Source organism: Rhinolophus sinicus, linkage group LG02 (genome assembly GCF_036562045.2).
Source record: "Rhinolophus sinicus isolate RSC01 linkage group LG02, ASM3656204v1, whole genome shotgun sequence".
NCBI classification, from domain to species: domain Eukaryota; kingdom Metazoa; phylum Chordata; class Mammalia; order Chiroptera; family Rhinolophidae; genus Rhinolophus; species Rhinolophus sinicus.
The window spans coordinates 139513952-139527272 of record NC_133752.1 but is presented as its reverse complement, the minus strand read 5'-3'; the positions used below and the strand labels follow the sequence as shown (position 1 = coordinate 139527272).

The 13321-nt window shown below is 39.4% G+C and overlaps 1 protein-coding gene across 2 annotated transcripts in view; it reads left to right on the top strand.

Moving 5' to 3' along the window:
• Nucleotides 1–13321, top strand: part of XPOT (exportin for tRNA) — a 133752-nt gene that overhangs the window by 97006 nt on the left and 23425 nt on the right. Inside the window, exons 1-6 of one of the 2 annotated variants that reach the window (XM_019732428.2) lie at nt 2540–2988; nt 6071–6220; nt 9377–9459; nt 11319–11375; nt 12056–12125; nt 13097–13315. In XM_019732428.2, the coding sequence (XP_019587987.1) occupies nt 6161–6220; nt 9377–9459; nt 11319–11375; nt 12056–12125; nt 13097–13315 (489 nt within the window). In that variant the 5' untranslated portion in view covers nt 2540–2988; nt 6071–6160. Of the gene's footprint in view, nt 1–2539; nt 2989–6070; nt 6221–9376; nt 9460–11318; nt 11376–12055; nt 12126–13096; nt 13316–13321 lie in introns of those variants that run through there. The other variant, XM_074325460.1, reaches the window with a different exon arrangement.

The window sequence follows — 13321 nt, the reverse complement described above, 5'->3', positions numbered from 1 at the left end:
TGTAAAGGAGTTTTTTTGTAAAAGTTTTTTACAAAGAGTAACTTCTGCTTGGTTTTCAGGGCTTCTCCACTGTGTGCTGTTTCTTAAAAATAACCAGCTTAAAATAATCCTTATGCCAAAGAGACATGCTTTGGGGTGACAAATTCTGCTCCTCTACACAGCCTTGGGGAAGACATGTTAAGAGAGCAAAAATGGGAGTGTGGTGAAGAAAATGAAGAGGCAAAAGGAGCATGAGGATAAGATAGGGTCGGAAGTCAAGAGAGGAGAGAATTTCTAGGAGGAATGTGGACCCCGAGAAGAAAGATTTATTTGATGTGAACGCCAAGGAGGAATTTATCTGCCGAGATGGACTCCCCATGGTTAACTGAGTGCTCCAATTTTATAAATAATAACAGCCTAGTGGCCATTTGTTGACAGGGGTTTCTCACATACTCTGTATACCAGGAAGAGTGCCAGACTGAACTCTAGACTTCCTGGGCTGAGTCAACAATTACAAAGGAGTTCCTGTTTTCATCTTTCAACCAATGGACTAAGACCTGTCCCCTCTAATCAGAACCGCTCCATAACAACCAATCAGGAAACATACGGCTGATCAATCAGGACTGCTAAATTCGGACCAATCAGAAATGTACAAATTTGGGTACTTCATTTACATAAAACAGACCTAATTGGGAACCTGGGTGGGAATTTTCAAAGGCAGCCTCCCCTTTGTCCTGGTGGAACACAATATAGGTTGCTCCTTGAATCTGTGTCTTCAGGTCTGCAGCTCCTTCAGGTCTGCTTTTTATTCTTTATTAGTCGAAAATTTAATTTTGGTTTACATGTAGAATCATGAGTCTAGGGCTCCAGCCTACCATTTACTAGTTATGTGACTTAGGATAAGTTACTTAAAACAGATTCTCCTTGGTTTCCTTATCTGTAAATTAAAAATGGTGATGATGATAATACCTGCTCTATCCCTACAAGGTTAAGAGGAACAAACAAATTAGAAAAGATATATGAAGGCATACTGTAAACCATAATGAAGCATATAATTCTTTATAGAGTTGTTGTGAAGATTAATGTCTGAACACTTAGAACACATAATAAATGATGAAGAATGTTGACAATGCATAATTGGAATTTTGTATTAGTCTTAGATGAGAAACTGCCCATCCCTTCATGGACTGGTGAACAGAATATGGAATGGTCAAATTTAATATTCCTTTCAGGTCCTCTTCAGTTGGATTCCATGTACTTCCTTATTCCATAATAATGTGAGTTTACAAAACTGAGATTTTTTAAATCCTAGGTATTTGAGCTACCATAAAGGGTCAATGTTACTAAGTAAATGGTAGATAAGCTGTAGATACTAAATAGGCTGTAAATGAGCTTCATATGATACTTAACATATGAAGAATCCACAAAATGAACTTATAAATGAAAAGGGCAAATAAAGACAGTAACTGTAAGAGACTGTATTTTGATGTTCTTTAAGATGAGGCATTGCGATACACTGAACATGTTAAAGCCTTTGGAGCCACTCAGACCAGGATTAGTATTGGCCTCCATAGTGCATAGTTGAGCTACACAGCTAATGTAAGCATCCTCACAATTATTCACTTATTGATTTGTAACTACAGTCTGGCACTGTACTAGACTCAGGGAATACAATGCAATGGATAGGGACAGCAATCCTAGTCTGACATTCTGAACGAGGAAATTGCAAACTGATGCAACAGTGATTCAAAATAACTTTGTATATGAAATGGCTGGTGCAGTGTCTTGTACCCGGTGGGTCGCTAAATAAATGTAGCTGTTACATTGTTACATTAAGTTTATTCTACTTCTCTTCCCATTCCTCCCTCCAAGTTTTGTTTGTTCTTCACTGTAGTCCCAGTGACCGCAACCTAGTCTGTATTCAGCACTTATTGATACTCAACAGTGAAACCTAAGTATCAATTACTTATTGTGTGCCAAACACCGGTATTAACTCATTCCTCACAATAACACTTAGAGGTCAGTATTTCAATCATCCCAATTTTACAGATGAGTAAATTGAAACAGATTATGTAGCATGCCTGAAACTGAGGTCAACAACTAGTGACCAGGGGGTGCTGGGATTCGGATATAGGCAGCGTGAGCCTATGCTGCCTCGGGGCGTTATTAATAAATTAATAAATCAGTGACTGAGTAAACAAAGTTAACAGTAGCATAGAACCTACGACTAAGATTGCCTAAGAATGCTCTTTTTTCCACAAAGGACGAAATATTAGTACGTTTAAAGTGAAATTCAAAAATTTCAGCGCTCATCGGAGTAACACGTGGGACCACATAACAGCAATTAAACAACCGACTCACACGTGGCTTGGACCACGTCATCCGGATCTCGGTACTCTACCAACTAACTGACGAAGCCCACCCGCGCGGCGTGGACCCGGTGCAGAAGGGACTGGACTCAACACCCCGAACAGGATTCAGGCCGGATCCCGGCATGCACCACAGGCCGGGCGACCACACCTCCCGGCGAGCGCCTGGGAGCGCGTGTGCGCCCCGCCGCCCGGAAGCACCGCCTGCACGTTGCATGCTGGGAGTTGTAGGCTCCCGGCCCTGGCCTGCCGGCTGCCGTCTGCTCTCTCCATGAGGCTGCTGGCGCTGGTCCGCGCGGCACCGACGCTGGGAGCGCGCTTCGCGCTGACTCAGCGGCGACGGCGGTGGCAGCGTTAGCCGGGCCCTCGCGCTCCTTCCTTTCCTGGGGCGCTGACCCCGCCTGCTTGCCTATGCTAGCTTGCCGGCCCGGCGCCACGCGAGAGAAGGTGCTAGGGGACGCGGAGCGGCGAGAGGCGCTTGGTCCCAGCCAGCTCCGTCTCCGGCGTTAGCGCTGCGCCGTGGCGGAGACCGACGGCAACAAGGACGAGGGCCGCTCTCCCCGCTCCCAGCGTGCGGCGCCGCTCGGCTGACCGGCACTCGGGAGTGCGGGCGGGGAGGCGGGATGGAGTGATAGGGAAGGTGACTCGGGGTTTGGGGGGCAGCGGGACTCGGACCCGGCTCGCTTCGCGAGAGGCTGCGTGGAAGTTGGCTGGGAGGACTGGGCGCGGGAGCCCCCACGCTGGGGAGGGTGCGGGCCGGGGGCCCTCCATGGCGGTGTGCCGGGAGGTTGGGCGGACTGGGTGGGGGTGGGTACTAGCCGTGGCCGCCGCGGAGCGCGTCCCGAGTGCGTGGCCGCCGGTTGCCGGGTGTTTCATCACCCAAATTGCCACGAGGCTTCCTTTAGGGGAGGGATCCGGAGGGAGTAAGGCGACGAGGCCAGCGGAGGAGGGTCGGCATCGCTTGTGGCCCCCTATTTAGTGAAAGTGGCCAAGCCCATTTGTAGTAGCTGCGTGTTTCACCAGTTTCAACTGCAGAGGGCTTTAACTTGGTTCGCCCCCCGCCCCAGGACAAAAAAGAGAAAAGTGTTTGTAGTAATTTGCCAGCAGAGACACGCCATTTCTTCTCGTCCCTTCCTCACAATTCTGCAGGAGTGGTATTTCCTGTAACGAGAAAAGAAATACTTTTTGAAAGTACTAATTAGTTTTTATTGGGGGAAGTTACGTTTTATTAAAGCGACTTGTCAGCGTGGTGTTAAAAGGCTGGAAAGATTCAGTCCTGGTCTTTGACCAGTCTTGTGAGTGTGGAAGAATTTTTCCAAATTGTTTAATGCTTGGTTTAATGGCTAGCTAGGAAAAGTTAGGGGTTAGAATTTTAAGTATGTTGCTCGCCTTCCTCCCAGAACATTTGCTAAATGCGTAATTGAAGTGTTTATCGCGTTGTAACAAATATCTAAACCTGTAGGGCTGTGCCGTGTTAGAACATTATGTGTTCACAACAGCACAACCTTTTACAGGGAAAACTGTCACCTTTTCGCGCAAGTTGTAACTTCTCAGGTGTTTGCACACACGTAGGTAATTTATCTGTTCCATTGCATAGTGATTATTATCCAAGTGCTTTCTCTCTGAAGGATTCTTTCTTGTACTGACAACTGTAACAAGTTTGTTTGCTCAGGTAGTTTTTATTTGCCACGTTTTATCTTAGGACCACTTGCTGTTCCCCTTCATAGAATCAAAGTGACTTGACCAAGCTTAAACAGTTTTCCCTAAAGCCATGCCAAATTCAAGGAATCTTTTATTGGACTTCTTAAGCTTGGACTTCTAGAAACTGAATTTGTCTTTTCTTTCTGCGTGTGCATTTTTTCAGGAGACTCATCATCACATTTTCTTGTAATTTTTGGCTGAGGGGGCGGGTAGAGGTGGAGAGGAACCACTGCCTTTGAGTTTTCACATCTGTTTAAAATGCCAATTTACTGGTATGACATTTAATAAATCTAGAATACTTGTAGTTACCATCTTCTGTGTCTAGTTCTGAATTGTAAATAACCTATTAAGGACCCATTGTGCCAGGCATACCCTCATGTCATTGAAGTCTTTACAGCTTTATAAGGCAGAAGCTCTTTTTCCCATTTTATAGAAAGGGCTCTCGGATTTCATAGTTGTTCGTTCACATGGCCCCACTTTGAAAATGACAGGATTGGAGTACAAATCCATGTCTTCCCAAATCCAAAACCTATGTTCCGTTGTATCCTAGATGCATAGTAATGAATATTCAAGACAATCAGTCCTTGCCCTTTAAGGTTAGTGAGAGAAAACTTGGTAAGCAGGTGGTGACTATCAGCTCTTAGGAGGGACATCTAATCCAATTTGAGAGAGTTGGATAATAGGGGTCAAAGAAGCCTGGGAAGCGGTGACCTCTAAGCTGAATTCTGAAGGACAGGCAGGGGTTAACCAAGAAAGAAGCAGTGTGGGCAGATGAAAGGCAGAATACCACTGCTTGGATCTTAATCTTCAGGCCAGTGGGGAGCTACACTACCTTGCTGGAGTCTGCAAGTGCAATAGTAACCATGAAACTGGCCTAGCGGCTTCTCCCAGCCTCAGCACATACCCTGAGTTGCCGTTCCATCAGGCAGGCCCAGGGGAGGACTAAAGCACACTGTAGTGGGGGTCCTTTAACCTGCATCTGATCCTGGCTGCACCATTCCAAAAAGGCTGTTCCCCCTACCTCCAACCCCTTAGTCTATTGGCCTGTTTAGGCACTTGTGTTCTCTGTGGTTATAATTCAAACAACGCCACACAGCCCTTTAATGGGACTGGTAAGGCCTGTTCTCCCTACCTCACAGGTCTTGGGAGAATACATGTAATTTTCACATTATTTAGAGTTTGTTCCTTGTTTCTTCCAGTAAATACACATTCTCTCAAAAACTGTGTTGTCTCTTGGGACTTACGTGTTCTTATTTGAGAATGTTAAGACACTGTGTTGTGAAAATATGCATTACTTTCCAGAAACTAAAAAAAAAAATGTTCTTAAGAATAGTATTAAGGTATTTATTAAATTTTATAACGACTATTAAAAAACCACTAAAATACATTTCTAGAATTGGCTGGCAAGAGCAGCAACCTGTAAAAGATAGAACTAGCCCATTGTTCAAAAGCTAAATTACTGGGTTTTGACTCGCATACTCTTTCATTTGACTTCTCTTGAAGTACTTGTAGGCACTCCAATAAGAATATTGAACTCTGAGGTCACTATTTAGTTAGCTATTCCATTTTTTCTCCTTAAAGTTTGTGATATTGATAAATGGAAGTAGGCAAATTATTATAATTCTCTTAATCTGGATTTGTCACTTTTTTCATGTAGTTGGACAATTGCACTTTTAAATACGCACTGGAGACACATATTTAAAAACATTGCATAAAGTAGATGCTTCCACTGTTTGAAGTAGGAAATAATTATTTTCTGTGCTTTATTGATGGTCTTGAATAAGAAAATTTGAGAACCTTAATGACGTTACTGTACGTTTTTAGAAATTACACATTCATGGAGTACTTAGGCCCATTCTTCTGAGTCTTAGATTCCTTTAGTTGTAATTTGAATCATTTCAAAAGAAGTTCTTTGAACACTGAAACTTCTTTGCATAATATTTTCCACTTGTTAGGTATTCTGGGTAAGCATCTATTTTGTTTATCAAGTGTTGTTTTCTTTCCATTGTGTGCACGTGCAGATGTTTGCAGATCCTTCTGTGGGGTCAGAGGGCACGTCTGTTGCCATCGGAAAGCTGCTTGCATAGCCGCATAGCCGCATAGCTGCTGGGATGGATGAGCAGGCTCTGTTAGGGCTCAGTCCAAATGCTGATTCAGACTTCAGACAAAGGGTAAGTTAAGCTGCCTTAGTGATTTTTTCAAAGCATGTTCCCACAGATTTGCATTAGAGGACTTGACTAAAAAACACATCTGATGACAAAGGTTTAATTTGGGTACAATGAACAGAGGTAACCCAATTTGAGGTCTTTGGATATATTCTGAATACAGAGACAGTGAGGGTTGTGATTTACTTTCTGTTTAGTGGTCTCAACAAAAGTTAAAATCTCATGTGATTCAAGGTAGGTCTTTATGTCACATCAATCAATTATTTTAAAGTTGTAACACAAAGGACTGTTCAGGGGACGTTCCATAATCGCAGACATGCATATTTTATTTTCCCATCGCATGAGTTGGTCTACACCAGTTGTTTAACCCTCGCATTAGTGCTATTTAGCATCCTTATTAATTAGTCCAACCAGACATGTAAATAGGCAGTTATGATATGCCTATTTCGGTTACTTAAAATGATCACATGATAAGGACTCCAATATGAGGTGCTGGGATATTTGGGTAAATATAAACAATTAAACATAATGTAGCCTACACCTGTAACCATGACTGTAGTTGGATGATAAAAGAAGAATCTAAAGAACAAGCCTATAATTACATTTTTTAAAGATGTGGGCTGTTTGAAGTATAGGATAAGTGGAAGGGGAGGCATTTTCTCTTTATACTTCTCATCGCAAAGGATATTTTTAATAAATGAACTAAATGAAGTTACTTAACAGTCTCATCAAATACAGCATTTTTTTGTTGTACTTTTAAGCAGGATTTTTTTTAAATAGTAAAATCTCAGATACTTCATAACGTAGTACCATGTGCCTGCCTCTGCTGTTAAATAAGTAACCAGCCCCAGACAGAGGGAAATAACAGGAATTGAGAATTAAATATCTAGCTAATTATAAGATAACCAACAGACTCATTAGACATCAAAAGACATTCAAATAAAAGTCCATGTCTTCTGTGTGTAGACAAATATTTCTTTTCCTAGGAGTTTAAGCTATCTACCTTCAAACCCTTAGTCGCCTAGTTGAAGCATCCTAGATCTTCAGCTTTAGTCTGGCTTGGTAGTGCTTGGTTATTATAACTAAAAGCTTTAGACTGTTTGTTTAGTTATTAGATAGCCTTCTCTGTTATTTTTTTATATTCCTTTTTGGAACTCCTGTTTATTAGATTCTACCCTCTGACAGATTTTTCTAATGTGCCATGATTTTCTTTTTCAGAAAAGTAAAACCAATACATTTTTAGTGTTTTTTAATACAGAAGCTATGCATTCCATCAATAAAAATGGGTCCTGTTAGTCACAGGTATATGTAAAACATCCTGGTCCAGGCTTGCTTTGATATTGTATTAAGCCAACCTGACTAACAATTAGGATGAAAAAGAAGGAATCGTAAGGAAAAGTGAGTTCTGATAGTCCTGATGTTGGAGTTCAGGAGTGGGAACTTAAATTCAGCTTGGTAATAAGATAAATGACTGCCACCCTAATTCTCAGTTGTCTCTGTTTTCTACATGGGCTGAACTGCCTCTTCTGCCACTTAGAAACAGTAGACCATTAGAAAGAAGGTATGAGAGAGAAGATCAAGATGATAAAAGTTTTGACTTGTTCGTCATTGCTGGGGAAAAAAATTGGCTTAAAACTTGATATTATTTGAAGAAAAGGGTATGTCAGTGACACTTCTAACAGCCGAATTCTCCATCCTCCTTTTTTTGATGAGTGAAACATTAGGTGGTAATACAACATACATGATTGACTTCCACCTTACCATCTGCCCTGGCCCCTGAGATACTGCTAAAGGAAACCCCAGGCTTCATGGAGTATTGTTAAAACAACTGAACTAGATTATTTTGCAGTTGCCTGGATTCCTGTATTATTATTTTCTAAAGATCATTATTATTTACACTGTAGATAGTATTTGATGATTTCTATCACTCACCTTCATTTGTCTTGTTCTCTGTCAGTGGAAACAGCCATCGAGACCATGAATGGACACTATTCCCTCATTCATACAATTATATAATACAGAAAACTATCACCTGAAATATGGGGGCTTTTTTGCTCGTTTTTTTTTTTTTTTAAACCTCTAACCCAAAGGAAAAAAATAATTTTACATCTTGACCCAGTATATATGTACATACATAAGTATATAAATAAATACATATAAATATACATACACAGAATAATAGCTATTATTGCTACATCCAATCACTAATGGAGCACAAACCACATTTAAAAAAAAAAAACTAACTAATTGAAATTAGGTTACTCTGATGTGTAATATTCCATCTCTATTCCAAGGTTTGTATCGGTATGTAATTGCTTTAAAATCATGTAACAGTGTTTCTAGTTTATGTGTAATTTTTTTGGTTATTTGAGATACTTTTCACAAGTTGTTGTGGTTACTATTTGTCCGTTGTCATATGTGAAACCTATCTGTCTTTGATGCCAGTTGCAACATGGAAATCGAAAACAGTGGCAGAAGTAGCTTCCCATTTTCCCAACAGTCTGGTAAAGAGCATATAGATTTGGTGCTGCATTCATTCTAGAGTACACTTGTTCTTATAACAAGGCCCTGAATTCATGAGTGGAGAAACACGTTTCCTAAAACTTTGACCTTTTTAATTATTTGGTACTTTTCTCAAAATTCATGTCATGCAGTTGTCCTCTGATTTTAATCTCATGTTTTAAGGAACTTATGTGATACCATTGAATTGAAATACTCTCCTTTTCTGTTTTATAGTAGACCAAATGGCATACAGAGTGTGTTTTGTCTTTTATAATCACCTCTTTAATAGCATATTTGCTATTAAATAGGAAAAATACCATTTATATACCATTTTATAATTGCATTTGACAAACCTTTGTGTGTTTTCTCTTTCCATCCTCATAATCCAGTGAGGTCTGAAGGGCCTTATTGCGTTGTCTCTTTTGCTGTAAGGAAACAGGTTTCAGTATCTAACTGATAGAATTTGTTTTTTACTTACCCTCTTTTCTAGGGATGACCACTAAGTTGCAAAAATCAGAAGTCTGAATTCAGTGTTTTAGCTATTTTTCTTTAGATTCACCGACTTGTTACTGGTTTGCAACTCCCAGAATATTCGTGTAGTATGGGCAGGGCATTGTGATTGACCATTCCAAATGCATTTTCTGCTTTGCAATCTTACAGGCCCTGGCCTATTTTGAGCAGTTAAAGATCTCCCCAGATGCCTGGCAGGTGTGTGCAGAAGCTCTGGCCCAGAGGACATACAGGTAATTAAAACAAAATGTGCATGACTCTTAGAAGAATTTAAATTCATGTGAACTTCACAGGACTGTTATATTTATCTGTATTTAGAGAATATTTTTATAAAAACATTTTATAACTTGTGTTTTGTAAAACCATCCAGTGTAGAAATGAGAAAAATTGTAAACTAATAATTTGGCCATTCTAGGATTGACTTTTCTGTAAACCTATCCTTTACCTTATGCTGTGTACCTGACAGCAGATCCCAGCTGGAATGTAGTACAGTAAAAACTTCCTTATCTTCTTACGATGTGAGTGATAAGTTGGTTTTTTAAAAAGTTGATGAAAGAGGTAATCATAAATTACATATATCTTAATTTTTAATTTAAAGTATATACACATTCAGTTAACCAATCTTGATATTGGACCAAGGTCTTTTTTCCTTTGTGTACATGTTGCTAACATTCATTTCATCATTCTTTTGTTGATCAGACCTATAATCCATTGTCTACAATTTCTCCTTTGGGTCTGTAGTGGATTGAGGAACAATGAGCACAGGTTCTTAAACCCTTTAGTTATTTGCCCTGACCTCTGCAAGTCTTCTGGTTCTTGGCCACATCACTCACTCTGTACCTGGTTTTCCTCCCGTAGTGTGACTTTCTGTGAAGTCTTTCGAAAGCATTCAACTTAATTTTTACAAAAATAAGAACTCTCATCATACTCATTTCATTAGTTATATGATAGTTAATCAAGTTGCTTAATTACAAAAGAGGTACAACTGGCATAGTGAGGCTTGGGGAAACACAACTGATGAGCTATAAGCAAACAGCTTGCTGGTGGAAGTACAAGTTCCTGGGAGTTAGTGATGGCTCCTAGCAGCGTTCTTGGCGTGCTGTGGGTATCAGTCACTACATATGTACAGCCAGAACCAAGTGTTCCAGTTTGAGTGGAAAATACAAGTCTTATATAATGAAGGCTTCAGTGTCATCCATGATAAGGGTAGAACCCCTACGGTCTTAGAAGAGATGTTAATTAAACCTAACTTTAAAAAAACTTTCAAAAGATTAAGTTTCATCTTATGTGAAAATAATTTTCGTTTGGTTAATTCATGTTTCTAAATGGAGATAGCATCTCTAGTCTTTTATTGACCAGTTAGCTTTATACATGAACAATTTGTTCCATGATTAAACCTGGCTCAAACCAACTATCTTGGATGAATAGATTGTGCTTCATTCACTAAAGGGACTTTGTCAGAGTTTGTAGCTGGCTCACTGCAACTCTGTATCACCCTTAGACAGTTGAAAGTGGACAATGGGTGGATACTGACTTTTACTCCCGTTTTATAAGGGTAATATATCTGTAACTTTGTTTTCTGTGTGAATTCTGAGGCTAGGTTGCCAATTCTGGTGACCGTGCTTATTTTGGATTTGGCTGTAATAGAACCGTCTAGGGTTGAATTTTAAGTATTACATTCATGACCATCTCTGATTTAACTCAGTCTCTGGCTGTTCTACCAGTTGTCATTTTTAACACCTAGCCTTTCTGTTGTAAAATGTAGGAGTTGTTCCAGGGGTCCTCACGTCTAGAATTTAGGGGGATTGTCTTCTGTTTGCAAAGCACTATAGTTAAGGTGCATCTTAAATTTTTTGGTGGTTCTGCGTGCCAGATTTAGTGGAAATATTGAATGTTGTATAACATTTAAAGTTCTCTTTACTTTTTAAACAAATGGATATGAATATGATAAATGAGATCAATAAGTAGAAAGCAAGCCAAGGTCTGATTTGAGAATATTTTCACCTGTGTTTATTCATTAATACTTTACATTTGATTTGTTTTCCCTAATTCATATTCTGCTTATCTAATTTTTCCTTTTTTCTTTTTTTAGTGATGATCACATAAAGTTTTTCTGTTTTCAAGTATTAGAACATCAAGTTAAATACAAGTAAGTCTTTTCTCACTGTTGGACTCTGAGCTTTGTGGGAAGATGCCATATTTTTAAATTAGTTTTCCCCTCTTTGGGGAAACCATAATACAGATTGTAAATTAGCAGTATATGTCATATCCAGTTTATAGATGTGTTTTGATTTATCCTGAAGTGTTTTAAAAGTACTGAGTTTGTTGGTTGCATATAAAAATCCAACCATTTCACAGGAAAAAATAGATTTCCAGCTTCTCTGGGAAAATCAGATCTGGCAACACCAAGCCTGTTTTTCTACATAACAACTCTTTGAGTTGAGTGGCAGCCTAGGCACTTGTATTCAGAACCCCTGCCTTAAGTAAGCGAAAACAGTGAATCACTGCTCAGAGAACCCTTAGTTTGCCTACTGATTTATTCTGTAAACTATAGACCTCAGAACATGGACATATTTCCATTTGAAAAATTGTGTAGCTGCCATTTTTTTTTAACATCAACTGAACTACAAATTAAACTAATACCAATATTGATACCCTACCTGCCACTCCCACCCGTCTTTTTCTTAAAGTAGCGATGAGAGGCATTATCTATTTTAGGGAGTTTTGGATAATTGAGTGCTGTACAATTTTTCCTTTTCAAATATATGAGAGACTCCTTTTGAAACTGCAGACACCAAATATAGTCATTTTATTTTCTGTTTTGAACAGGTACTCAGAACTAACTACTGTTCAACAACAACTAATAAGGGAGACGCTCGTATCTTGGCTTCAAGCTCAGGTAAAATAGTAATTTCTTCATTCAGTACCTCAAATTACCAGATATTTAAATTTTTATTTTTGTGCAAGAGTTTGCAACTTTACCTCAAAAATGTTGATAACTTATCCTCCATTTGATCCTGTAGCTTTTTTGGAAAGTGCTGGTTTTGAACATAACGGGTAGATAAAAATTTAACAATAATTTTAAATTATATCAATTAACTGAAAGTATCATGCTTTCCATGACACATTGTGGAAACTTTGGTTTTATTTATTTTTTACTACTTGAGAAAAGCAGCTTTTCTGTTCACTCTTAAAAGTGATTCCTCCTTGGGGCAACTGGATGGCTCAGTTGGCTAGAATGCGAGCTCTGAACAACAGGGTTGCCAGTTCAATTCCCATAAGGCCAATGAGCTGTGCCCGCCACAACTAGATTGAAGGACAACAACTTGGAGCTGATGGGCCAAATATAAACTGTTCCCTAATATTCCCCTATAAAATTAAAAAAAAAAAAAAAAAAGTGATTCCTTTTGGACAGTCGCTTCAACAAAGAGCCCTTTTTAAAGGAGCCAGTAGGGTTCTTGATTCGCAGTATATTCTTTTTCGTTAATTTTTGCTGATCTTAACGTATGTATAAAGCAGTTGTGGAGCTAGAATTTTTATTTTCCTACAAAGAGCAAGTAGCTAAAAGAAAAACAGTTGAATTTTTTTTCTTAGAAAAATTATAGGAACTGGAAAACCTCTGCACATGAAATTTTTCTCTAAAAGTGTAAGAATGAGCAGTAACGGTTATTGTCTTTGATCATTTGATTGTCCCCCATCTGCTCAGTCCCTTAAATACTTTGGTAATTTTCAAGCATATTTGTTGCACAGCTAATCTAGACCATGTTGAAGTTTGGTGTGTCTTTGCCTATTAATGATAAGTAGGAAAACAAAGTGTTTGAATCTTTTCAATTTACATTTAATTTCATGGACTGTTCCTCTGTTTGTCAGATGCTGAATCCCCAACCAGAGAAGACCTTTATACGAAATAAAGCGGCCCAAGTCTTCGCCTTGCTTTTTGTTACAGAGTATCTCACTAAATGGCCCAAGTTTTTTTTTGACATTCTCTCAGTAGTGAACCTCAATCCAAGGGGAGTGGACCTGTACCTCCGAATCCTCATGGCTGTCGATTCAGAGTTGGTGGATCGGGACGTGGTGCATACATCAGAGGCAAGT